Consider the following 27,679-nt stretch of genomic DNA (forward strand, 5'->3'; position numbering starts at 1 on the left):
CCTAACTAAACTGTAGAATGAAAGACTTTTCTTGGAACGCTTTTTATTTTTAAAATGATGAATTATATGTAGTTTTTGTGTGTGTGTGTGTGTGTGTGTGTGTGTGTGTGTGTGTGTTTGAATGAGGGAGGAATTTGTCATGCATCACTAGTGCTACTCACAGGTCCTTCTCAGATAAGAAAGCTAATTATCCACAGTGAGGGTAGACACATGTTACAAAACATACTCCCCCTGCTCTTCATTGTAGCACTTGCTTGACCTGCACATTGCAATCTTATTTAAAATCAGCCAAGTTAAAATGTGTGTGCTATACCTAATGTTCGTAAATCACTTGATTGCTGCACTTCTTATTTCTGAACTAGCAGAAATTGGAAGACTTCAGGTTGTTAATGCTTTGTGTCTGACTGCAGCCACTAATAGTAACAGTAATAGTAATAATAATAATAATAATAATAATGTGTACAGCACTATAATAATGATGATGATGCTGATGATAATACTGTGTATGCCACTGTAGTAGCCCTTCTGTAGTTACTGCTGTGTCATGCTGTCAATTAATTCATTTATCTGTTTCAAAGTGAGTAATGAAGCAATTTCCAGACTACTGCAGGTACTATCTACAACTTTGAGAAGACATTTTCTTGAGATATTTCTCAGTTGTTACGTATGTGTCTCACTTTTACCATCAGTGATGTACAGGACAAAGCCAACATATGTGTGTAGTGGGTGGACCACTTGAGGAATCTGTAACCTCTGCCACATTAATGCTACTAATTGAGAAAAAGTAACTATTGTTAACTTATATAATCAGTATTACAGTACTAAAAAATTGTGGTAATAGTAATGATCTTTCAAAAATAATTTATTTTCGTGGCTGAAACAGAATCAAGTCATTTAGTTTGTACTCCTCAGAAAATTTCATTTTACCCCTCAGGTGATAATTAACCTCAGGTTGGCAACCACTGCTCTATCCCCTATATCCTAAAGCTTCCCAAAGAGCCATGATTATTAAAATTTCATCTCTCTTCACATACTGAATTACCCATTGAGTTACCCATTCAGTATCCTCATATACTATCTCAATATCTTCATCTTCTGTACGTAATATCTGTGTGCATAAGTAAACTATTGTTGTTGACATTAGTTTGCTGTTGATTCTGATGAGGATAATCCTATCACTAAACTATTCACAGTAACACACTCTCTGCCCCAACTTCCTATTAATGACAAGTCGTACTCACATTGCACCATTTTCTGCTGCAGTTGATTTACCCTTACAGTCATCTGACCAGTATTTCTTACCTTCTTTCCATTCCACTTCACATGCCCCTACTGAGAAACAATACCTCTGTATTTTTGTGGGAAAACTCTTAAAGCTGTTTAAATTAAACAAATGTTATTAACATTTTGCTTCTTTATGCTTCATGTCTATGTCTTTATTTATCAGCATAGTCACACTGGCAATGAACACATCTCTCCCAATGAGAGCCCAGTTTGTTCACACTGTCACTGTAGAATGCCTGACTTTGTTGGTGGAGCCACAATCTTACTTATGCTTGCACCACTTCCTCATTATCAAACTGAAGTCCTTGAAGGCGTTCATCAAGTTTTGGAAACAGATGAATAATGGATGGGGACAAGTCAGTACTGTACAGTACTGATCGATGACAGTGAAACAAAGGCATAGGATTGTCACAGATATCACAGCGCCTTTGTGTGGTCTGATATTGTCATGCTGAAAGAGAAGGAACTCCATATGTGGATGAAGTTTACTGCAGTTAGAAATTCAATTACAGCTTGCTGTTCATCACACACTGACACAGATATGTTACACGCCGCCATGTTACATGCTACAATTTAGAGCCCTGCAAATAGAGGGCTGCAAATATGTAGAAATTAGGAATAAAGATGTAGAATGTCAACACCATTTGTTTTATTTAATAAGCTTTTCAAGTTTTCACATAAAAAGTTTGGAGGCATTACTTTACAGCATGCCCTTTGTAGTGGTACATATTGCTACAAAGTAGAGCAACATGTCTCACTTCCCTTTTACTAGACTGAAGAAAGCTGTGTGTGAAAAGCATGACTTTAATTAGTAGTAGCATAGAGAGTGCCTACTGTGCCTGGGTTTGTTGGAATTTATGTGCAGATATGAGTACGAAAAATGCAGGTACAGCACAGAAAGCGATGGTGGATGTGTAATTTGGTCTGGGGAGTGAGGGGTCACTTGCATTTTGCAGTTGTGCTTTGGGGGTGCTGTGGACTCCAAAGAAGAAAGGGACCTGATGGCAGTTGTTGAGCACTAAAGAAAAATGAATGATGTTATACAGGGTGAAAAGTATTTAAACTGACAAACACTGGGAGGTTGTAGGGGACATCAAAACAAATATTTTTCCCTAATGTCATCTTTTCCTATGAGGAGTATTTAAACCGGTAGAGGAAGATTTCTCTGGCGACAAATTAATAAAACCAACAAAAAAGTCTAGAGGGGACATATCTGGGGATCGAGCAGGCCACGGTACAGGATCACCTCTGCCAATCCACGTTTCTGGGAACCGTCGGTCCAGGAATCGACGACTGAAATGTGATGGCGCCCCATCATGTTGGAACCACATGCATTGTCTTGTAGGAAGCAGGACGTTTTCCAGCAATTCTGGCAATGCTCTGGTGAGAAAATTGTAATAGGGCCTGCCATTTGATGGCCTAGGTAGGTGATACGGCCCAGTTAAACAGTCCCCAACAACACCGGCCCACACATTAATGAATAAACACACTTGATGAGTGCTAGTAACTGTGGCATTTGGGTTATCCTCACTCCAAACATGCGAATTGTGCATGTTGAAGACTCCATCACACCCGAACGTTACTTCATCGGTAAACAACAGAGAGGATGGAAATGTGGGGTGCATTTCAGTGTTCGAGGTACCACTGCGAAAACTGTGCTCTGGGTGGATAATCAACTGGTTCTAGGTCGTGGACATGCTGTAAGTGAAATGGACGTAACAATTGCTCTCAAAGGACTGTTCTTACGTTCATCTGATTCATCCCCATGTTACGTGCAATTGCACGAGTGCTGGTTGAAGGATCCCGCTCCACATGCTGCAAGACAGCTTCCTCAAATTGCAATGTTCTTACCATGCGACGGCATCCCTGTCCAGGTAATCTGCTAAATGACCCGGTCTCACGCAGACGTTGGTACACAGCAGCGAAGGTCGTATGATGCAGGATACGGCAATTAGGATATTGTTGTTGATAAACCCGCTGTGCAGCTCGTCTGTTGTGGTGCACTACATAGTATGGACCAACCATATCAGTGTACTCACTCCAGGTGTATCGCTCCATTAGTAAACAGAGACAATGCACTACTACACTGGTGGACAGCAGTTGCCTACAACTGAAGAGTATAATATGCCCTCTAACAACTGAAGAGTGTAATACGGCCTCCACTGGTTTAAATACTCCTCATAGGAAAAAATGACATTAGGAAAAAACATTTGTTTTGATGCCCCCTACAACCTCCCAGAGTTTGTCGGTTTAAATACTTTTCACCCTGTATAGACTCTATGCTATGCTATCTCAAGTAAGTATGAACTCGTAGTTTTGGCGAAGCATTGAGGCATCATGTATGAACATTATGTCTGAAAAGCTTTGTTAATTAGCAGTTGTAAGTTGATAACTTATTTGAATATAGAAGAATTACAGAAACTGTCTTTTTTGATTTCATAGTGAGTTGTTTAAAATGTAGAATCTCTCCTATAGCCCTTGCCCTCTACAGTCGGAAAAGGAGTCTGCGGTCAAATATGTGGCACTGCATAGCAGGACCACATCATCAAGAGAAAACAAGACAGTGGCCAGAAATTTTGGAAAGTAACTGTTGTTATAGGGAACTAGTGTAGACTTGGCATCTCACTATATATCAACCATTTAAAATCAACCCACAACTGACTGAGACCTTGCATTTCCATTTTCAAAGTTTCTCACTTTTATACATGCTTTTAATATTCCATGCTTCAACTTATAGAACGTTCCCCTCCTGTAGATTGTTAAATCTTTTTCTTATGCTCACCTCTCACTTTGCAGTCCCATCCCAGACATGCAAATGGGGAACAAATCCAAATTCTTTTGCCAATGGAGAGATCTCAGCATGATACATATTGTGCGTTTAATGCAGTGGTTTCCATGCCTTCTGCATCCACACTCCGTTGATTGTTTCTGATTCTTCTGCCTTTTAGGGGTAGTTTTCCATCCCAAGGGCAATAGGGTGCTCACCCCCCCCCCCTCCCCGCCCTCTTTGATAAAAGTCTGAAACCTCTATTGTAGATGGTTTTTATTCAAAATGTAAGCAATGACTGGTTGGGCATGTGGCATCATGTTAACCTCACATTTGATGCGAATGGTATAGGAATGAAAATTGATAATATTCATACAGTGGACCATCCATTGTGCCCTCTACATTGACTTGCAGCCTGTTTACATAGTTGTAGATAAGTTTGGAGAGTGAAATACATTTTTGTTTGTTTATTGTTTTTGTTAACTGTGGTAAATATCAATAACAATTCAGCCATGTGTTATTGGAAAGTTGCTCGGTCTTATGTTGAATTTACAAACTGCCTCAGTTTGATAATTCCTCTGTTATGTGTGTGGTATCACTGGGCCACAAAGTTAGGTTGCTTATTTATCTTTCTATACAGGTGTTCCTCACAGCCTGCTACATCTGGGTCACAATCAGATTCCACCACAGTGAATTCTCCAGTCACAGAGTCCACATCAGCATGTGCTGGAAGTTCAGATACTGTGTGGGACTTGGGCTACACAAGCTGTGAAAGAAAGAAAGTGGTCTATGTCTGGACCATTTCAGGCTTAACAAACTGGCCCGAGAACAGAGATTTTGTCGCATCACCTCGTTTCTGCCATCCTGAGTCAATTCAGTGGGAGGTAAGGCTCTATAAATTGGGAACAGAATACAATGTGTGCTTCCAACTGTTGGCAAATAATGATGGTGGGAGTGTAATGGTGGATTTGAGTGTTTCTGTAATTTCCCCAGAAGGAGAGAGATGCGTAATCAAAACATCACCGAGCTGCTGGTTTCAGGAAGGTTCAGAGTCAGATAAATTTGAATGTGGGTGTTTAACTAATGACATGTTGAAAGTAGAGTGTGAAATCGGTACAGTGTGTGTCGTGCAGCAGTGTGTTGTGGCAGTTAAGCCAGTGCTGCAGTCTCGTCTCAGACAGGATCTGCATTCCCTACTAGAGTCAGGAAATTTTGCAGATTTTAAACTGAGTGCCGGGACTGTCGAGATGGGAGTACACAGAGCGATACTGGTAGCCCGTAGTCCCTTCTTCGCCCGTAAACTGTGGCCAGGATCAGAGGTGTTAAAGAAGGGCCAGTTGGAAGTTTTTGATGTGAAGCCAGAAGTGTTGGCTGATGTTCTGCACTACATATACACTGGGGGAGTGAAAAATCTGAGTGACTCCACAGTGGAGCTGCTGGCAGCAGCCCACAGATTTGAACTGTGTGACCTGAAGAGGGAGTGCCTTGCACATCTGTCCAACAGGCAGCTCACTGTGGGTAATGCCGTCACAACAGCTGTCTGTGCTGTGGAAAACCAGTGTGATGCATTGTTAAACTCATCTGTGGAGTTCATCCGATCACATTTCAAGCAGGTGATGGGGACTACCGAGTGGATTGAAGCCATTCGCAGGCACCCTGAAGCTATCAAGAAAATCAGTCAAATGGTAGCAAAAGCTGGAAAGTAGACTCTGGTATTAAAAGTGTTTTGGATTCACTACATGTGTGAACAGGTGTTTTTCCCATAGAGTATGTATATTTATGGAGTAAGCATAGTTTACTGTGTATTTTCTCAACATGAAACCTGGCTAGTCACATGATTTAGGGATGATTCTGCTTGTCTACAATTTGAGGTAATAGTGAAACTTGAATATTATATGTATTCGCTGTGTGTTATATACATTTCTGCACATTTGAGTTTTAGTAACAGCTGTGCTGCGGTATGTTGAAGCTATGGATGTAAAGAGATGTACATCAAAAGTGAATCAGTTTCTTTCAGAGATATGTGAAACAAATGTATAAATATAAATGTCATATTGATATGAAATAATTTATATTTTGAAAAATATCGAGACTTGGTATTATAAAGTCTTGTATTGTAGAGATAATTTCTGCGATTTTATGGCCAGGTGTTTACAAGACAAGTACTAGATAAATTTGCAAGTGTTTTTGAGTAAACTGCCAGTCAGTGTATACACATAGGTGCTATGTTAATATGCAGATAAAGTTTTTGCACAAGTCTGTTTAATTTCTTCCTATTTATGCAGGTTTTCAAACCCTTGTATGTATCTAAGTATTTCTGCGTGAGAAGGTTTCCTGTAGAGTCTCACTGGAACATAATTAATTGGAACAGAATCAACATATGAAAACCTAAAAAAAAAAGCTATCACTTATTTTATTTCTCCAAAATTTGAACTTTTTTTCATGTTGTATGGAGTTATTTTGCTGATGAGATGGTGAAAAAATGTCATAGATATTTTACTTGTCTGTAAAAAGCAGAACGGTAAATAAAGAAAAATTGAAAATAATTATGTACAAGCAGGTAGTTCAGATCACTTACCATATTTACTGTAACAGTTTTGTAGTTTCAAATTTGTAGTTTCTTCATGACACATCAAAGCCTTCTACATTGTCATTATAACATAATTAATTAGAGCACAGATTTGACAATATGAATAAGTGCAATAGAAAATGTAAAAGTTATTGTTTGCTGTCACTTCTTATCATGTTACCAAAAAAAAAAAAATATAGTAGAATCTGAATTAACACTGTAACGTAAAAGCACAGTACCATTGCGCTTCAAATCATGAAGCCAGCTTCAGTTCCTGGTATCAAATTGTTAAGATGTCTATAAAATAGTTATACAAAGTTTCACAGTACTTTTAACATGATCTGTGCGTAGCAGCAAAGCAGCAACACTCAAAATACACTAAGTGCTATACAGGCTGAAATACGCCATCCCAAACTCAAGTGATTTGAGCTGCAGGAGATGTTGTGGACAGAATTCTTGTTCTGCATGTCTGATATTTATACCGTATGGTTTTACACCTCTGTGCATGCTGAAACTTAGAGATATAGTGCAACATTGATTTTCTTGAAAATTGTGGACATGAATTTTTTTTTTTTTTTTTTTTTTTTTTTTTTTTTTTTTAAATTGTAAATGAATTTTAGATGAACATTTAAGGAACATCTGAGAAATTAATATTATATTCAAACCCAGTAATTAGGAAGAGATATTGTTGAATATAGCAATGAAAACTGAAAATGTGTCTAGTATTTTGTTATGTTGGACCAATTCAATGTCCTGAAAAATGTTAGTATTGTCATTATGTTGCATATTAAGATAAATTTGTCACATATGAAACAAATGTTTGTTTGTTTGGTGAAGTAAATGTTTAAAACACCTTTTTCAGTTATTGCAACCAGTTATAAAGCTGTACACATTAGTCCCAGCTGTTGGATAACAAAATTGTCACACCTTGCCTTTATTTATTCTATTTTCTGCTTTTTTTTTTAGTTGAATGGTACAGAAGTCTGCCTTACTACATCCATTTTAACTTATAATGTAGCATTAATAATTTAGTATTGAAAGGATTGGTTCTTCACATTTTAATGAAAAATATCATGACATTTTGGCAACAAACCTTCTATATGACATCATTTTTCCTAGATATAATGTTAAACACTGATGAATAGGGAAGAATATTTTGTCAGTGTGCACTGTGGCCATTCAGATCCAATGAGAGTAAGTGTTTTGAGGTGTCTGTCATTTGTTTGAGCTACCTCGTCTTCAAGGTAGTTTTGGCATATACTCTGTGGTTCTTAGAGCAAATAGTTTTTTTAAACTGCAAAAACCAGATGCCAGAAATGCCACTTAAACTTCTATATGAACACTTTGTGTTTCATGTTGTCAGACAGACTTCATGACACATTTTTTAAACTATGACTGCAAAATCTTACTGGGGCAATCCTAGTTAAATAAATTCTTCTTCTAAATCAGCTGAGAAAAGGTCTTACCTGTTTTATAGTAGCCTCATTGCAATGTTGCATTCACACTTTTTCCAAGTGGAAGAAGAGTCCACTCAGAATTAAAATTCCAAATGAACTTCACACAAACAAAATCTCCAAAAATACAGACTGAGCTACAGTCCTCACTTAGTGCAAACATTTGCTATTACACAATGAAGTAAGTGCAAAAAGGATGCATCCAAAGCCTCAAATCTGACTTCAGAATGTGAAAAGTAATGTAAGCACATTGGGCATCAGTTTTATTGGTTGGAGATATGGCAAACAGTTCCTGTCATTCAACAGAATACTTTATAAAATCAGACCAATTCCTGTCTCATTGAAGTCAGTTTTGTGGACTTATGCCTGGAGTACATTGTTTTACCACTATCACTGTTGCAATGCTTGTGAGATCTTTTAAATTTTTTGAAGATTTTCCAGGGAACCATTGTTGTAGGTGAGCAGTGGACAGCTGTTTCTCCCCTTGCATTTTCGAAACCTGCTTGTACCTGACAACAAAATGATGTAGAAGGACTTTCCAATTTGCCAGACTACCACCATTTGCTGACTGACTGCATTAGTGCCATTCTTGCTCCTTAAAACAATACCTGAAGACCCTTGACATTAAAGTCATTAACTGTGTTTCTGGTTTCACAATATTTTACTTGTGTGTTTGATTGTTATTCACAGAAGAACAATTAGTGCATTATGTGGTTGAGTTACTAAATGCATTACAACAGCCCTTAGTTTCTTCATAAAAATTTGAATTGAGAAAGAGAGAGGGGCTGTTTCAGTTATATTACCGCATAACACCACACACATAGATTGTATAATAGAATGAGACTGGCTGCAAACTCATCAAAGTGAAATATAATTGAAGGTACACTATTTTAACTGTGTAAGCTACAGCAAAAGTGTCTCTCTCTCTCTCAGGATATCAACAAACATGCCATTTGTATTCATGCAACTTAAAGTTCCCTTTTTTCTGACAATAAACAAGTTTTAGTCATACTCTTCAAATGGCTTTCCCCACTTGGACATTCTCTACTTATTGTAGGGGTAGCATTAAGCATCTTCCTCCTGCGTATCACAATAGACTCAAAGTGCACATACATTATTCAGAAATGAAGAGCAAAAATATTGCATGTCAGTTTCTATTGTTAATGACATCCTAAGTTATTCACTTAAAATGAAAATTTATGCAAGTATGAGAAGCAATGCACGCTTACTTCCTGGGGAATATCTCAGGTATTGCTAAATACTGTACAAATTACTTTTCAAACCATACATCGGCCAGATAACTGTCCAGGATTTCTCTATAACAATGCAGGGCCTTTTTTTGGGGAGGGGGATCTTTCTGTTCTCAATTTTTTATAAAACTGTTTCAAACCTCATCTTCATTTCATCATGAAAACACAGAATTACTTCATCATGAAATCATTGCCAGAGTTGAAAAAAGGCGATAGGTAACACAAAAAACTCTAGGATCAAACCCTACATCTTTGGATTCATAGGGTCTCTTGTCCACTGAGCTCCTCTGTTCTGATGTAACAAGAAATAATTTATTTTGAGATGAAAAAAATGGTATTGTTTGAAAATGCTTCTCTATGTAACACACAAAGTACAAGGAATGTTCAGTGACTAATGCAACACATCCTTTTTCTTGGCCAATTTCCATTAAAAAAAAAAAAAAAAAAAACATTGTGGAATTTGTTGTGGGGCATTCTGCCGCTATAGTTTCATGGCATTCCAGTAGGTGGCAGCACTGTACATAGCCTTCAGAATAATGTCTGTAACGGAGCTGAGTTCCAAGTAGACAGCTGTCATCGAGTTTGTTTTGGTGAATACCCAGAACATCAGACATTTATAGGTGCTTGCAGAATGTCTGTGCAGACTGGGCAGTGAACAAAAGCACAGCAAGTCATTGCGTGAGGTGTCTGTCATCATCGCACCCAGCTCAGCCAGACCTGTCAGATCTTCCCACATGCTGGCCGAACACACACAGCTCTGACTCCTGCAATGTCGGAATGTATGGACACTCTCATTTGAGGTGATTGACTGATCACAATCAAACTCCTTGCTGTACAACTGGATGTCTGTTGGTAGTGCTGGCACACTCATCCTCCAGTTTGGGTACTCCGTGGTGTGTACCCACTCGGTTCTTCGCTGCCTAACAGAAGACAATAAATAGCCAATTACAGACAATCTGTGCAGAATTGCTTGCAAATTACAAGGTTGATTGTGACATTTTTTTCAATTTTTTGTCTAACATCGTCACAGGCATTGAAATATCGGTTCGTCACTTCGTCCAGAAACAAAACAGCAATCCAGAGATTGATGCACACCGCTTCTTCTCCAAATAAAATGTTCAAAGCCACACCCCCACTTGGTAAAGTCATGGAAAACATCTTCTGAAGGGATTATTCTGTTTGATGTCCTCCCTTAAAATGCAACGATCAACTGTGAAGTATATTGTGCTGACCTCAGGAAACTGAAGAAATGCATTCAGCATGTTGGTTGTCACAAAAATGCAAATGATCTTCTCCTTCTCCATGAGAACACAAGGCCTCACACAAGTGTACACTCCCAAGAGGAGCTCACAGAACTACACTGAACTGTTTTTCCTCAACCATTTTACAGCCCGGATCTTGCACCTTCCAACTTCCATCTGTCTGGCCCAACGAAGAATGAACTTTGCAGGAATCGGTCCATGGATAAGGTAATTGATGCAGTTGTTCTGATGTTGACCAGTAGAGTGCTAACATACAGACATACAGGCTCTTGCAGTAGCATGGTATACGGTCATCAAATTGAACAGAGATTATGTTGAAAATTAGGGTTTTGTAGATAAAAGAGTGGGCAATAATGTGGTGTGTTAGAATCCAGAATAAAACCAAATTATTTTCAGAAAAAAAAGTGTTCCATCGCTTATTGAATGCCCCTCGTACATCACAACACACGGTATGAAAGACCATTCTCACTGTGACATGAAGTGTGTTCACAGTTGTGAGTATGGACAACTATCAGCTGAATGATGAAATGACAACAATGAAAATTTGTGCCGCACTGGGACCCAAATGTGGATTTCTTGCTTATCACTTGGCTATCCAAGCATGACTCACAGCCAGACTGAAACTTCCACGTCATTAACCAAGTGTCTACAACCTGTACTTTTACATCCATTACATATATTCCTGTACAGGTGAGGCATTTTATTTGTAAGTCGCTTGCCCAGTGTTGGCAGATAAATACAATATTGCAGTGCCTGTGTTATTACGGACTATAATGCAATGTTCTTTCAGACACGCATGCATGTCCATAGGAACCTTGCATTGTAATTCAGAATAATGCAGGGACTGCAGTATTGTATTATATTCTCAGTTTTCACCAAATTTTCTTTAATGTGCAACCTGCCTTGAGCCCGGAAGTATTTAAATTTATTATTATTGCACCCTGATATTACCCAACTGTACATGAAAATAATTACTAGCCAAAACATTAAAAAACAGCTGTAACTACATAATGAACACAAATTCAACACAAATATACTCATTAATATTAACATAAAGTTAAGATATAATGACACCATCAATACCAAAGTTAACAACAAAAAATCTTAATTATATTGAATAAAATTCAATACATCAGTAAAATCCTAGTTCTTCACTGAAAATGGTGCTACAGAGCTGCAAGAAGAATTCAGAAAAACTTTTTAAGCAAAACTTAAATCATGGCTCAATAGCATACATTTCTATAGTTGGCAAAGTAAACTGCAGTAAAACAAAATTAATTTCAGTATGTTCCCCTTCATATACCATCATGAAATTTGATACACAAATTAACAAACAGCACATGACTGACATGTCAGTAGGCTATATTTTTCAAAACAAAAATAATTTTCGATTGTGAAATTTCAAGAATTAAATCTTATAAGAAACTGAATAAAATGGTACAAACTTCAGGTCTGTGAAGGCCAATTCACACTGTCCATTATATTATGGCACAATCCTGTCAAGGTGTATTCACACTGTAAATCATGTCAAGTCATGTGATCACAATTCGCACGCCTCGTTTCAACTGTGTTGTTTCATCGGAACTGTGGAGTTTGCAGAATGATTCTCAACTGTTTTTGTGAGTGAACTGCAGACAAGACACAGTTGCTATGTGTGTGTTTGGTCCACATTTGCAATAAAATGGCATTTATCGGACTCAACAGGGTGCAGCTTGTGGCAATAGCTTATATACTGGAGGAGGAAGAAAGAAATGTGAAACAACGCAAAAGAAGAGAGTGGAAGTGAAAAATGATGTTATTATGTGGTACAGAAAGGGAATTTCATGTGTTCTATAAGGAGCTCGAGGAAGAATGAATATTTATGAATAACATTTTATAAATATTTAAGAATGTCAAAACACTTCCATTTGTTATGTGAAACTGAACACTGAACTATCATAATGGACACAGTATTATGAGGTGCCATCACACCTCGTGAGAAACTGATCATTTGTTTAAGGTAAGTTTGGTCACCAGTCCATAGCAATTCATTACTTAACAGTCATGTCTCCCTCAGTAACATTCAAGTGGCTCACCTGTGGTGGGGTCAGCTAGTGAAACCACATATTGACCTCTGATGTGTGAAAAACTGTTTCACACACAATGCAGAGAGCTGCTTAGTAATAAATAAGCTTGCTACTGTGTAATGTACATATTCATTTCCTTTCAAGTTTTGTTTGTACTTGATAAATGTTGCAAATGTCTCACATGTACTTGGATTATCTCTTGAAAACACAGGTTTACCACAGAAGTTTGAAAAACTGTTCCACACAGAATTCAGATAACTGCTTAACAAATAAGCTTGGTACTGTGTAGCTTTGTGTTTGGCTGCTAAATGTTGCAAGTGATTTTCCTGTACTGGAATTAGCTAGTCAAAACACACATTGACAACTGATTTTTTAAAACTGTTCCACAGACAATGCAAAGAGCTAATTAACAATAAATTGGGCTGCTTCTGTGCACTGTACATATTATGTTCCCTTCAAGCTTTTGTTTGCCAGATAAATGTTATAAATGCTTTATCCGCATTAGGAATAATTAGTGAAACCACATAAAAATTGACCACATGCCGGAAATTACACCTTGATATTACATTGTACAGTTAAATATGGTTGTTATATTATACACACACAAAATTACTGTCTAGATTCAGAGTACGAAAATTTGAATCAACTATTGTCCCTGTTTTTCACACTACACTATAACTGATAAAGCAGTATGTGGTTCTGAGAGCATACAAAGTGTAACACAGGTATCTCTTACACATTCTTCCACAAATGAAAGTTCCTATTATAACTGGTCTGAGACCTGCAAGCAATAAGCAACTTTTATTTACAGTAATCACTCTCAGAATAACAGAATATGTGATGCTACATACACCATGGCTGCATGGGGAAAAATGCTACTGTTGCACTGTCTGGAGGTTTCAGTTCATTTCAGTATCCAATATTACAAACGAATGATAATATACAAACAGAATCCACTTACTGATCACTCTGATTTGACCCATGGTACTTTCTTCACTTCTATTGCAGCCATACTGCAATCCATTTCATTGTGAAATTAAATATGTATAGAAAGCTGCTGAATGCATGTTGTAGAGGACAGTAGGCCTAATTTCAAAGTGCTTTGGAAAATTCTTTACATGCACATAAGTACAACACAAATGTGAAGAGGTTTAAGATGTTCATGAAGCAGAATACTTACTTTCTTTGAAGTTATTTATTACAAAAAATAAAAAAATACATCAAGGAGATTCACTTGGATTTAAATTTGAAATGTAACTCATGAGCTCAGCTTCTTCTCTCTCTAATCTCTTAACATTTTAGAATACCTCATCCCTGGCAGCTCTCTGCCCTGGGGTGGGAGTGTCTGTACAGTAGCTGCCATGCTCATAAAGAATTACGTGATAGGGCACTGCATTCCATGGTGCAGCAATTCCTTAACAAGCTCAGAAGTGCTCGATGATGTTTCCCTCTTCCAGCTGAGCCAGATGTGGAGTTTACAATGGGAACTGAAAAGCAGCTAATGTCTAGATATGGTGTAGATGATTAATTGCCTTTGTCTTCTACTTCTTCTTCAAAAATTGGCTTATCATCTGTATTGCTTTGGATTTTCTCTCTCCCTCTCCTTCTCCCTAAAACATGGCTTTATGTAGTTCATTGTATTCTCATATTTCCATTCCCTTTTGTTGCTTGCTGCCTGTCCAGTTTTGATTTTTTTGTTCAGTATTTATCTGTATTGGTCCCTTAGTTAAGTCCACCTCAACGTGCATCAGAACCTGAAATAAAAGTAAGGAATTGTAATTTTAATTCACCACAAGTACACATCAAAGGCACAGGATGGAAAAATTGTTCCTTGCAACCAATTACCGTAACACACTTAAGATAATTACTGAAATGTACAATTCAGCCTCAGATACTTTTCAAAACTGCAGTACGCATAGGAAACTATAAGAGAAAATGAAAACTACTTGAAATCTTCTGCATTTCCTAGATATAGTTTATATAAACCAAATGGTAACTTATTTCTTAATATGTTTTGTAAGAATGCGTGTTAATAAATAGTATGTCTTAATACCATTTCTTCAAAATTTGCAGGTATCTTGCAACTAGTAAATCATTGCACAATATTGTCAAGGAAATTTTCCATGCTATCACTGATATTATAATGACTAAAATAATGCCCAAACCAACTGAGAAGGGCTGGACACGAGCTACAGAAGAATTCTTGCACATGTGACATTTTCCGAACTGGTTGGGTGCCATAGACTGCAAACATATAGAAATTTTGGCACCGCCACACAGTGGATTACTATTTTACAACTACAAACAAACATTTTCGATTGTGCTACTAGCACTGAGTAGTAGAGGGCAACTGAAGAATGGGATACAACTTGTTGGCTTTGACCAATGATGTCATGGGTCATTCATAGATATTGATGTCTTTACTTTACAGTCAAAGATCATAAATCGGTTATCTGCTGTGGATAAGAACCACCATTGTAAATTGAAATAAATGAGCATGTTTTTAAAAGACAGCAGTAGAGGTTACGTAAGATTTTTTTTGTTTGAATTGATATAAATAATTGGTTCTTTCCAATTCACTCGGTTCTTAATTTCATTCTTGGTGAGTTTGAGATAATTTGGGAGAATAGTTTTTCATTTAGAAGAATTTTTAGTTTTTTACTTTTGTTTGTAGGTATGAATTTATATATTCCCATGAATAAGGAAGACTTAAAGCAGGCTTTCTGCGAATGGCAACCATTCGATTTTTGCAAATGTCTGGTCTTCTTGCTAATTACATTCGATATCATGAGTGCGCTGAACATATTCTTGTGTACATAGTTCTGCATAGTCAGCGCGTACACAACTTCCCCACTAGAGCGCGCCCCGCTAAGCACAACAGCGCAGGCGCAGTGCTCGTCCGTCTCCGCACTACGAGATGGTGCTATCTTAGAGACGGACCAAATTCTGATTCCGCTGATCCGCGTATTAATATGTAACGCAGCCAATGAGATTGCTGCTAACGTAGAACCTTTTCTCCTCACAGATCACACTCACGCAGTGATACCTGAATGCTCGAGGTATTATAACGAGTGTACAGACCTCCGATTAGTTAGTCATCATAAGTCTGCATTAGTCTACACCAGTCTATAGTCAAGTTTCAGTCTGCACCTAATAAGGTTATCATATTCCTGTACATAGACATGAAGAGAAATGTATAGACACTTTGTCAAGTATCAGAGATATGTGAGAATAAGATTAACGTTCCAAGACCAAAGGAACTTCAGATTGTCCATTGTAAACAGCATCCAGAATCAAGTTACATAATATCTATGATTTTTATTATTTTAATAAGTGTGTGTGAAAATTAATCAAGTTCTGTTTAAAGTTGGTCACCGTCAATCTGCTACTCTAAGCGTGCAAGTGGCATTTCTATCGTCTGACCTAACGGCAGAAGATAAACATGCCACGATAAGACCACGAGACATATTGCTGACACTTGCCTACTTCGTTAGAGCAACAAGTCAAATAATCTGATGGTGTGTGTACCAAATGTCTTACAGTACGCACACCACACATATGCCCATGATAAGCTTGTCTACTCATTGTATTCATGACTTATTCATATCGAGGTGTAGCAAGGAGCAACTGCGGCACTCAATTAGACGAGGAACATGATTTGAGAAATCGAAGCTGGCCTTGAGGGATATAATAAAAATTACATACTGTTAGTTTGGAAAAATCAAGTACAACAGAGGGGAACATGCAGTGGGATTATGGGTTCAGTGGGATTACGGGTTTGGTGGGCTGTAATTTCAGGACCAGAATGTGATGATATGGTTTTTGAAGTATTGCCTAACTGAATGAAGGAAGTGTTGGTGAAATTAATTGAAGGTCATGTTGCAGAGGGTTCTGTAGTTATTTCCAATACATTTCTTCATGTAAGGATTTGGGGAATAGGGGTTTTCAGCATCCTGTCGTCAATCATAACTGAATTCAGATCTTCAACTTGGGATTGTACCAATAGTATAGAAGGTCAGCCATAAAATCTGTTGTACGCAGGGGGAAACGACACATTTCAACACTGCACAGCCATTAACATGAATATTCATCGAGACATTGAGTACCCGGTACATACTGCCTGTTTAAGAGTTTCCTTAAACATGTTGAGCAAATGTATCATCCAAAATTTGTTAGTTAATTTCAGATTGGGGTGGGGGTGGGGGGCAATTGATAATTAACGAAAGGGTGGGTTTGGTCGGGATGGTTACAATATTGATTTGGATTTCCTGGTTCTACTATTTCATATGCACTGTCACAATTGTCTAAAAACTGTGAGAGTTGTTCTCGGTCTCCTTCAAACTTTCATGGCAGCAATTTTGTGCCTTCACTATAGCTTAAATATAGTCGGTCATTATTACCATTGGGGGTTGAGTTGGCGGTAGAAGTCATGTTCACTAACTTTCTTACACTCTTGTTCTGCTTGCTGTGGTGTTGTGAGCCCCGTGTTCACATCCGCTGTTGATGTTGATGCCTTGCTGGAGTTCGCAAGCCTCCTTCTTGCAGTCACAGCTGGTGATGCCTTTGGTACGGTGGGCCTCTCATCCATGTCGGCAGCTGATATCGCCTTCTGGAATGGTGGGCCTCTACCCACGTCTGCTGCCACTGTTACCTAGGGAATGGTGGGCCTTTGCCCACATCTGCTGTTGCTGGTACTTCTCGAACTGTGGACCCCTTGGCCCACGTCTGCAGATACACTCTGTCCTAAGCCTCTCGTACTCCGTTACTCCTTCCATTGCATCTATTCCAGTAGCTTGGGTGTCTATTTCCCTTAGACGAGCACCTAGCTAACCCAACACCCGGCACCAAATTTTCTTCTGCCAATGTCATTTCCCGAGAGGGAGGGAGATTGACACGAATTGTATTCAGAGATCTTACCTTGTTTGATCTTCTCAAAAAGTAGAAGTAGGCACGGGCAGCTTCTGCAAGTCCAACAGCCAGAAGGAGCAAGCTAATGCTAAGGTGCAGGATATGGAACTCGGTGATGAGTGGTTACTGCTGCAGGATACAATTCATAAGATCCCTTATAGTCTGACAACTGAGAATCCCTACTGGCACTATCTTGCACTAGTTTCTGTCAGTTGAATCTCTTACTCTGGAATCTATCTCCCTGGTTGTTGCAGAGCCGAGGCTAGCAAAATGTCAAAGTCCCCCACGTCTACCGTAGAACGACACAGGTTCCATGTCGGTATGCTCAGCAGATCTCGACTGACTATAGGGTCCGCCAGACCCCCTATTTGTACTAACTTCCTGTGTCACGGAAAGCTTATAGGCTGATCATGCACTTGGAATATTTCCATCATTACTTCCGCCGCAGGTGCCGTTATGTCCTCCGCTGGGTTGGGTTTGGGCGCTACCACGGCTGCAGCCACCAAGTTGGCCTGCTCACCCTGCTGGATTTCCATGGCGTTTCCGTCGTGCTGTTCGTCCTGGGGTGGCGTGTCCTTCGCTCTCAGAGAAAGTGCGGGGAATCCTGCATTCAAATTCATCACTGCTCCTGCGTAGGTGTTTTCCCTGGACAGTTGTGTTGGCCGTTTCCTCAGACAGTTGTTTCACATGTGAGAAAGCTACTTTGATCCCTGTTATGCATCCGGTTACAGGGTACAGCTAGTCACGTAATGCTATTTGTCTCCTGGCGCCGCTTCATCGGCGCTGGTCCATATCATTGACAAATACTGTCGCACTGCTTCGTCCTGGAGATTACACCTAGCTGCCTTTCCCACTGAATGAGTCCTAATACATTTAATTTGTACTCATCGCTGATCGAGATTCGCAATAGCTTTGACATTCGTATTGAGCGTGCTTTCGTGTGCGTTGAGCCACACTTGTCTCCAATTGATTCAATCATGTTCTGTTTTGCTTCTCCTCTCAGTTCCGCGTAGAGCTTTTTGGTCATCCTCATTCTTGGGTCTTATGCTGTGTCTAGTACATAACCTTTTTGGATGAAGTATTCTTTTAGGTACACTATTGGCCATTAAAATTGCGACACCAAGAAGAAATGAAGACTATAAACGGGTATTCATTGGACAAATATATTATACAAAACTGACATGTGGTTACATTTTCACGCGATTTGGGTGCATAGATCCTGCGAAATCTGTACCCAGAACAACTGCCTCTGGCCATAATAACGGCCTTGATACTCCTGGGCATTGAGTCAAACAGAGCTTGGATGGCGTGTACAGGTACAGCTGCCCATGCAGCTTCAACACGATACCACAGTTCATCAAGAGTAGTGACTGGCATATTGTGACGAGCCAGTTGCTCGGCCACCATTGACCAGACGTTTTCAATTGGTGAGAGATCTGGAGATTGTGATGGCCAGGGCAGCAGTCGAACATTTTCTGTATCCAAAAAGGCCCGTACAGGACCTGCAACATGCGGTCATGCATTATGCTGCTGAAATGTAGGGTTTTGCAGGGATCAAATGAAGGGTAGAGCCACGGGTCGTAACACATCTGAAATGTAACGTCCACTGTTCAAAGAGCCGTCAATGCGAACAAGAGGTGGCCGAGATATGTAAGCAATGGCACCCCATACCATCACGCCGGGTGATACGCCAATATGACGATGACGAATACACGCTTCCAAAGTGCGTTCCCGCGATGTTGCCAAACACGCATGCGACCATCATGGTCCTGTAAACAGAACCTGGATTCATCCGAAAAAATGAAGTTTTACCATTCGTGCATCCAGGTTCATCGTCAAGTACACCATCGCAGGCGCTCCTGTCTGTTATGCAGCGTCAAGGATAACCACAGCCATGGTCTCCGAGCTGATAGTCCATGCTGCTGCAAACGAAGTCGAACTGTTCGTGCAGAAGGTTGTTGTCTTGCAAACGTCCCCATCTGTTGACTCAGGGATCGAGACGTGGCTGCACAATCCGTTACAGCCATGCGGCGAAGGTGCCTGTCATCTCGACTGCTAGTGATACGAGGCCATTGGGATCCAGCACGGCGTTCCGTATTACCCTCCTGAACCCATCGATTCCATATTCTGCTAACAGTCATTGGATCTCGACCAACGCGAGCAGCAATGTCGCGATACGATAAACCGCAATCGCGATAGGCTACAATCCGACCTTTATCAAAGTCGGAAACGTGATGGTACGCATTTCTCCTCCTTACACGAGGCATCACAACAACGTTTCACCAGGCAACGCCGGTCAACTGCTGTTTGTGTATGAGAATTCGGTTGGAAACTTTCCTCATACCAGCACATTGTAGGTGTCGCCACCGGCGCCAACCTTGTGTGAATGCTCTGAAAATATAATCATTTGTGTATCACAGCATCTTCTTCCTGTCGGTTAAATTTCTCGTCTGTAGCACGTCATCTTCGTGGTGTAGCAATTTTAATGGCCTGTAGTGTATTTTAATTTGTTGCGTACTGTTGATACGTTTACTGGTGCTTCTTCTCATGCTGGTCGATACCTATTTATCAGGGCGGCTGTGGGGCTGTTTGGGTTCTTCTCTGCTATGGTGTTCAGGCGGTGTATCAGCAGTGCGGCGCGTGTTCTCTGGGCGTCAGTCAGGCCCACTCCACCTTTGTGGATGCCTAGCGTGCATGTGGAGTGCTGCACTTTGAAAGTTCCTCGCCGCCAGTGGAGGTAATGTATTGCACCTTCAGTGGACCTTGCTATTTCCTTTGACGGGTAGGACACTTGCGCTATGAACCATACTTTGGACAGGAGTTGCTCGTTAATAAGCCTCGCCTTCTGGAACAGGTCCATCTCTCTATTGCCATTCCTTCTGGCGAGACCTCTTATCGTGTGCAACGCTTCCCTCCAATTTTGTGCCACCATTTTCATAGGGCACGAGTGTAGTTTCAGCCCTAGGCAATTGTGTGTTTCGACAACCTTGTACCAGGTACTTCTGTCTTGTATCTTTTTGTTGCCAATCGGTAGTAGGGCGGTTTTGTTGTTTATTTTGGCTCCTGCTGCTTGAGCGAATGTTTGAAGGACTTGGTTTATTTTGTTGAGGTCTTCTCTGTCTCCCACGAAGAAACCAACGTCGCCAGCGTACGCTTTGCATTTCAGTGTGGTGCCAAGCAACGTGATTCCTGCTATGGTGTCTTCTATTTTTCTTAGCAGAGGGTCCAGTGCAATGGCGAATAAACTCATTGAGAGAGGACATCCTTGTCTTACTGATCTCTGTATTTTAATGGTTTTCGTATTTGGGCTATTTATTGACGTCTGTGATGTGGCACTCCTTAGGATGTTCTTAACGATTTTAATGAATGGTTCGCCGAGGCCGTATTTTTCCATCGTTTTGAATAGCAAGTCGTGGTCTACGCGGTCGAACGCTTTATGGAAGTCTATCGATATCATCGCAGCTTCTCATTTATTTACTACAGTTGTTGTTGTTGTTGTTGTGGTCTTCAGTCCTGAGACTGGTTTGATGTAGCTCTCCATGCTACTCTATCCTGTGCAAGCTTCTTCATCTCCCAGTAACTACTGCAGTCTACATCCTTCTGAATCTGCTTAGTGTATTCATCTCTTGGTCTCCCTCTACGATTTTTACCCTCCACGCTGCCCTCCAATACTAAATTTGTGATCCCTTGATGCCTCAGAACATGTCCTACCAACCGATCCCTTCTTATAGTCAAGTTGTGCCACAAATTTGTCTTCTCCGAAATCCTATTCAGTACCTCCTCATTAGTTATGTGATCTACCCATCTAATCTTCAGCATTCTTCTGTAGCACCACATTTCAAAAGCTTCTATTCTCTTCTTCTCCAAACTATTTATCGTCCATGTTTCACTTCCATATATGGCTACACTCCATACAAATACTTTCAGAAACGACTTCCTGACACTTAAATCTATACTCGATGTTAACAAATTTCTCTTCTTCAGAAACGCTTTCCTTGCCATTGCCAGTCTACATTTTATATCCTCTCTACTTCGACCATCATCAGTTATTTTGCTCCCCAAATAGCAAAACTCCTTTACTACTTTAAGTGTCTCATTTCCTAATCTAATTCCCTCAGCATCACCCGACTTAATTCGGCTACATTCCATTATCCTCGTTTTGCTTTTGTTGATGTTCATCTTATATCCTCCTTTCAAGACACTATCCGTTCCGTTCAACTGCTCTTCCAAGTCCTTTGCTGTCTCTGACAGAATTACGATGTCATCGGCAAACCTCAAAGTTTTTATTTCTTCTCCATGGATTTTAATACCTACTCCGAATTTTTTTTTTTGTTTCCTTCACTGCTTGCTCAATGTACAGATTGAATAACATCGGGGAGAGGCTACAACCCTGTCTCACTCCCTTCCCAACCACTGCTTCCCTTTCCTGGCCCTCAACTCTTATAACTGCCATTTTGTTTCTTAACAAATTGTAAATAGCCTTTCGTTCCCTGTATTTTACCCCTGCCACCTTCAGAATCTGAAAGAGAGTATTCCAGTCAACATTATCAAAAGCTTTCTCTAAGTCTACAAATGCTAGAAACGTAGGTTTGCCTTTCCTTAATCTAGCTTCCAAGATAAGTCGTAGGGTCAGTATTGCCTCACGTGTCCCCATATTTCTACGAAATCCAAACTGATCTTCCCCGAGGTCGGCTTCTACTAGTTTTTGCATTCGTCTGTAAAGAATTTACTGCAGTAATGCCGATGAAGTCTCTGTATTCGCCTAAGGCCTTGAATATTGTTCTCCCCGGTAAGGTACATGTATGATGATGGCTTATTATTTTTGCCATGACTATTTTTAGTTTCCAACACGCATCGCGCTGCTATTTTGTAATCTGCGTTTAGCAGCGTGATGGGGCGGTAATCTTCCACTTTCCGGGGCGCATCTTTCTTCGGGATTAGTATTATGTTTCCCACTGTGAAGTCTTCTGGCAGTTTCTCTCCCTGTATTATATCGTTGACGACTTCGGTGATCGTGTCGCGATTACGTCCCAGTATTGGATGTAGAATTCGGTTGGAATTCAGTCCAGTCCTGGGGCTTTTCCAACTGCACTGGATTTGACAATGTTGTGTACGTTGTCTTTTCCATGTTTGCCACCAGCTCCGTCTTGTCTGTGTCTGTCAGGACGTCCTGCAAGTTGTGGAGTAGGGTGTTTGTTGCTGCTTCGCTCGTTTCTTCTCGCTTGAAGAGTTGGCTGAAATACTCGTGTACAAGCTTCAGGATCTCTGCTGGCGCTCCTCCGGTGGTTCCGTCTTCTTTCTGCAGGTGTTTGATCCGTTTTAGTTATGTTCTTCGGACTATTCTGTGTACAGGGTGTTACAAAAAGGTACGGCCAAACTTTCAGGAAACATTCCTCACACACAAATAAAGAAAAGATGTTATGTGGACATGTGTACGGAAACGCTTAATTTCCATGTTAGAGCTCATTTTAGTTTCGTCAGTATGTACTGTACTTCCTCGATTCACTGCCAGTTGGCCCATTTGAAGGAAGGTAATGTTGACCACGGTGCTTGTGTTGACATGCGACTCATCGCTCTGCAGTACTAGCATCAAGCACATCAGTACGTAGCATCAACAGGTTAGTGTTAATCACGAACGTGGTTTTGCAGTCAGTGCAATGTTTACAAATGCGGAGTTGGCAGATGCCCATTTGATGTATGGATTAGCACGGGGCAATAGCCGTGGCGCGGTACGTTTGTATCGGGACAGATTTCCAGAATGAAGGTGTCCCGACAGTAAGACGTTCGAAGCAATTGATCGGCGTCTTAGGGAGCACGGAACATTCCAGCTTATGACTCGCGACTGGGGAAGACCTAGAACGACGAGGACACCTGCAATGGACGAGGCAATTCTTCGTGCAGTTAACGACAACCCTAATGTCAGCGTCAGATAAGTTGCTGCTGTTCAAGGTAACGTAGACCACGTCACTGTATGGAGACTGCTACGGGAGAACCAGTTGTTTCCGTATCATGTACAGCGTGTGCAGGCACTATCAGCAGCTGATTGGCCTCCACGGGTACACTTCTGTGAATGGTTCATCCAACAATGTCTCAATCCTCATTTCAGTGAAAATGTTCTCTTTACGGATGAGGCTTCATTCCAACGTGATCAAATTGTAAATTTTCACAATGAACATGTGTGGGCTGACGAGAATCCGCACGCAATTGTGCAATCACGTCATCAGCACAGACTTTCTGTGAACGTTTGGGCAGGCATTGTTGGTGATGTCTTGATTGGGCCCCATGTTCTTCCACCAACGCTCAATGGAGCGCGTTATCACGATTTCATACGGGATACTCGACCTGTGCTGCTGGAACATGTGCCTTTACAAGTACGACACAACATGTGCACATTTCAGTCGAAGTGTTCGTACGCTTCTCAACAACAGATTCGGTGACCGATGGATTGGTAGAGGCGGACCAATTCCATGGCCTCCACGCTCTCCTGACCTCAACCCTCTCGACTTTCATTTATGGGGGCATTTGAAAGCTCTTGTCCACGCAACCCCGGTACCAAAGGTAGAGACTCTTCGTGCTCGTATTGTGGACGGCTGTGATACAATACGCCATTCTCCAGGGCTGCATCAGCGCATCAGGGATTCCATGCGATGGAGGGTGGATGCATGTATCCTCGCTAACGGAGGACATTTTGAGCATTTCCTGTAACAAAGTGTTTGAAGTCACGCTGGTACGTTCTGTTGCTGTGTGTTTCCATTCCATGATTAATGTGATTTGAAGAGAAGTAATAAAATAAGCTCTAACATGGAAAGTAAGCATTTCCGGACACATGTCCACGTAACATATTTTCTTTCTTTGTGTGTGAGGAATGTTTCCTGAAAGTTTGGCCGTACCTTTTTGTAACACCCTGTATATGGTGAAATGTGACAGGTTCTTCTTCCACTGTCCATAAGGGCTGTCTTCTTCTCTTTATTACTTCAGTTCGTTCTTCCTGCATGTTTACTAGTTTTGTTTTTATGCGCCTTAGTTTTGTCAAGAGTGTTGTGTGATCGTTCGTCTGGGCGTTTATTACATCTTTCATGCACTGTGTGTAGAAGTCTGCTGTCTATTTCTTCCACATTGCTTTTTCTGCACTGTACTTTATGATTGTTTTTCGTAACGACGGTTTTGAGTGTTTTACCCACCATTCTATAGATGATTGTGTGTTTGATTTGTATCTCAAACATTCTGTCGACATGTCGGTGATTTCTTTGAGTAGTGTTATGTCTTTTAAATCGTTGGTGGACATTTTCTAGAAGGTTTTGCGTTGATCTTTCTTCCGTTCTGCGAGGAGTATTTTTGTAATTTGACAGTTATGGTCCGAAAAGGCTATGGGCTTAATTTCTACAGTTTCTATAGCTTTTGCTAAATTTTTGGAAACGTATATCCTGTCGAGCCTGCTCTTTCCGTTTCTGTAGAAAAAAGTAAACACAGTTGCGTCTGGATATTTGATTCTCCGCACGTCTCTGAGTTTCGCTTTCTGATTATTTCTGTTGGTATCTGATCTTCCTTCACCACGACGCAATTGAAGTCACCTCCGCGCACTAGGTATCGAAGTTTTCGTTAATTAGAGTACAGACGTCTTGTTTGAGAAATCTGGCTCTAGTTGTTTTATTTTCCGTTCCTTAAGGGGCGTATATGTTCGTGAAAAGCGTGCTTTGTATTTTGATAGTTTGCCTCGACCGTTCGGTGTTGTACATACGTCATCAAATTCGATGTTTTCTTTTATTAATATAGCTGTTCTACATTTTGCTTCAGGGTCTTCGTTTGTGATGATATTGTACCCAGCAATGCCTTCCATGGTCGTTTTGGTAATTTCTTGTATTGGCGCTATGTCCACTTTGCTGTAGCGAAGGAAGTCAGTTAACATTTTTATTTTTCCGGCAGATGAGATTTTGTTCACATTTAAGGTTGCGACCGTGTACGTGTGCATTGCAGGGTCCGTCCTCGGAGCTGGATTCGGCATCCATGGTTGGTTCGGGTGGCCAGTTTTGTTTGCTTGCACCTGTTTCTAGTGAATGAGAGGAGTTGTTTCTTCTCCTTTCACTTTTGCTTCCTCCTTTTTTGCTTGTGTTTGATTCATCTGTGCCGTTTTGGTTCGTGTTCTTATTGGTGTCCTTTTACGATTTCGATTTTTCGCCACTTATTTTTGTGCCTGGTTTTGCTTTGTTTTTGTTGTCCTGCCTTAAGCTGGATTTACACTAGCAAGTCGCTTGCAGAAGTTATTGCTGCAAGCTATTACGAGCCGCTTGCAGTTGTGTTTACACAGCAGCGCAACAATCAAGCAAGATTTTTCCGCAAGTTGTTTGGCAAGAAACTTGCGTCAACTTGCTGATACTGTTTACATATGCTTTCAGTACAATTACGAGTGTCAGCCGAAGTATAAAATGACAAGTAGGGGGGTGAGATACGCTGTAGCTCTTGTAATTGTAATGAAAAACGTGAAAAAGAAAAGGAGAAGTATTTGGGTTAGAGAGTGGATAATGAGAAGATCGCAAAATGATGCCTATAATAAACTTTTGCAAGAACTTAGTATCGAGAGCATGGATACTTTTGCAAACTTTTGCAGAATGTCCTCGACTGATTTGGAGTGTTTGCTGACGTTAATAGCGCCCGTCATATCAAAACAAAACACAAACTTCCGTACTGCTATTTCAGCAAAGGAACATTTGCTAGTCACTCTACGATTAATAGCTACAGGTGAACTACGAATAAAATAGGCCTTTTCAATTATTTATGTGAAACATACAACCAAAAAAAGTTTGAATTTTGAAATCTTTTCTTTGTAGGAGACTGATACAAGTCCCTAATGTACTTGTTTCACATTCCCGTCAGCACGATTTCACTGGCCGTACCCGATGTATGTAAAGCCATTTTTCACGTCTTGAAAAGGGAAAATTATTTGAAGGTATGTGAAAACACAACAATGAAATTAAATTTTTATTGAAATAAACTGCATTTTACAGAATGATATGCTTATAAAAATGTATTTTTCTAATGCTCATAATATGAAAAGTGACAAGCTAATTAAATAGAGCATGTAATAATTACACATCGTCTTTTTCTAGACTCCTAAAACAACAAGCTAGTGGATGCAGGTGGCAAAGGGGTTGTGTCTTCAAGTTATGCTACTTTCTCTGTACTTCTTTCACAGATGTGTCGAATATTGACGAGATTTCATTTAATGCGCTCATCTTCTTCACTCTATCCTTAAGGTCCCGGTTATGCACGTTCCATATTTTGGGATAGCTCTCCACGGCTTCAATAAAATGTTCTGTATGCTGCTTCATCCATTCCAGTTTCTCCTCCATTTCTGAAATTTGTTTGCATATAATACGTACGATGGTTGCATAAAATTAAGTCACCACATTAAGTAAAATGTTAAATATGAGTGTTATGCAGACGACATACTCACTATTACTTGTGCTTCCTACTTGCAGGAAATAGGAATAAATCCTAAAAGCTGCAAGTTACTTGCAGATAATTCTTGCGTGGCGTTCACACAAAGTGGAAAACGTGCAGCAAGTCACTTCCGCAATAAATTGCTATTGTCGCAAGTCGACTTGGCCGTGGCGATATGTTTACACTAGCAACTCGCGCGGCAAGTTCCTCCGCACAAGTAAATGGCTGCAATAGCTTGCTAGTGTAAACCGAGCTTAGTTTCAGGATCTTTTTCAATTGGTTTGTTCTTTCTTTTATTATTTGCTCACGTGTTGTCTCGTGTGTCATTTGCCAGTGCTTCCTGTCTCACTCTCGCATTTCTTCTTTTCTTGAGTTTTCGCGTGCTTCGGATGCATGCGGGCCGGCCGCTGCTGGGTTTCACTTCCTTCGGCGCTGTCCTCGCTAAGCGGCCTTTTGTCAGCGCTGGCAACTTCCGCCAAAGGTGTCGTTATGTCCTCCGCTGGGGTGGGTTCGGGCCTTCGGAAGGTTCGGGCGCTACCGCGGCTGCAGCCGCCATGTTGGCCTGCTAACCCTGCTGGATTTCCATGGCGTTTCCGTCGTGCTCTTCGCCCTGGGGTGGCGTGTCCTTTTCTCTCAGATAAAGGCCGGGGAATGCTGCATTCAGATTCATCATTGCTCCTG

At 40.5% G+C, this 27,679-nt stretch overlaps 1 protein-coding gene across 3 annotated transcripts in view; it reads left to right on the forward strand.

The window, feature by feature from the left end:
• The window catches only part of LOC126210186 (uncharacterized), a 221,713-nt gene that overhangs the window by 83,745 nt on the left and 110,289 nt on the right, over nt 1–27,679 (forward strand). For 2 of the 3 annotated variants that reach the window (XM_049939354.1, XM_049939353.1), the window contains one exon: nt 4,692–7,473. The exons of the other annotated variant lie outside the window; for it this stretch is intronic. In XM_049939354.1, coding sequence (XP_049795311.1) covers nt 4,692–5,757 — 1,066 coding nt within the window. In that variant the 3' untranslated portion in view covers nt 5,758–7,473. Of the gene's footprint in view, nt 1–4,691; nt 7,474–27,679 lie in introns of those variants that run through there. 3 annotated transcript variants of the gene reach the window in all.

Source organism: Schistocerca nitens, chromosome 10 (genome assembly GCF_023898315.1).
Source record: "Schistocerca nitens isolate TAMUIC-IGC-003100 chromosome 10, iqSchNite1.1, whole genome shotgun sequence".
NCBI lineage: Eukaryota > Metazoa > Arthropoda > Insecta > Orthoptera > Acrididae > Schistocerca > Schistocerca nitens.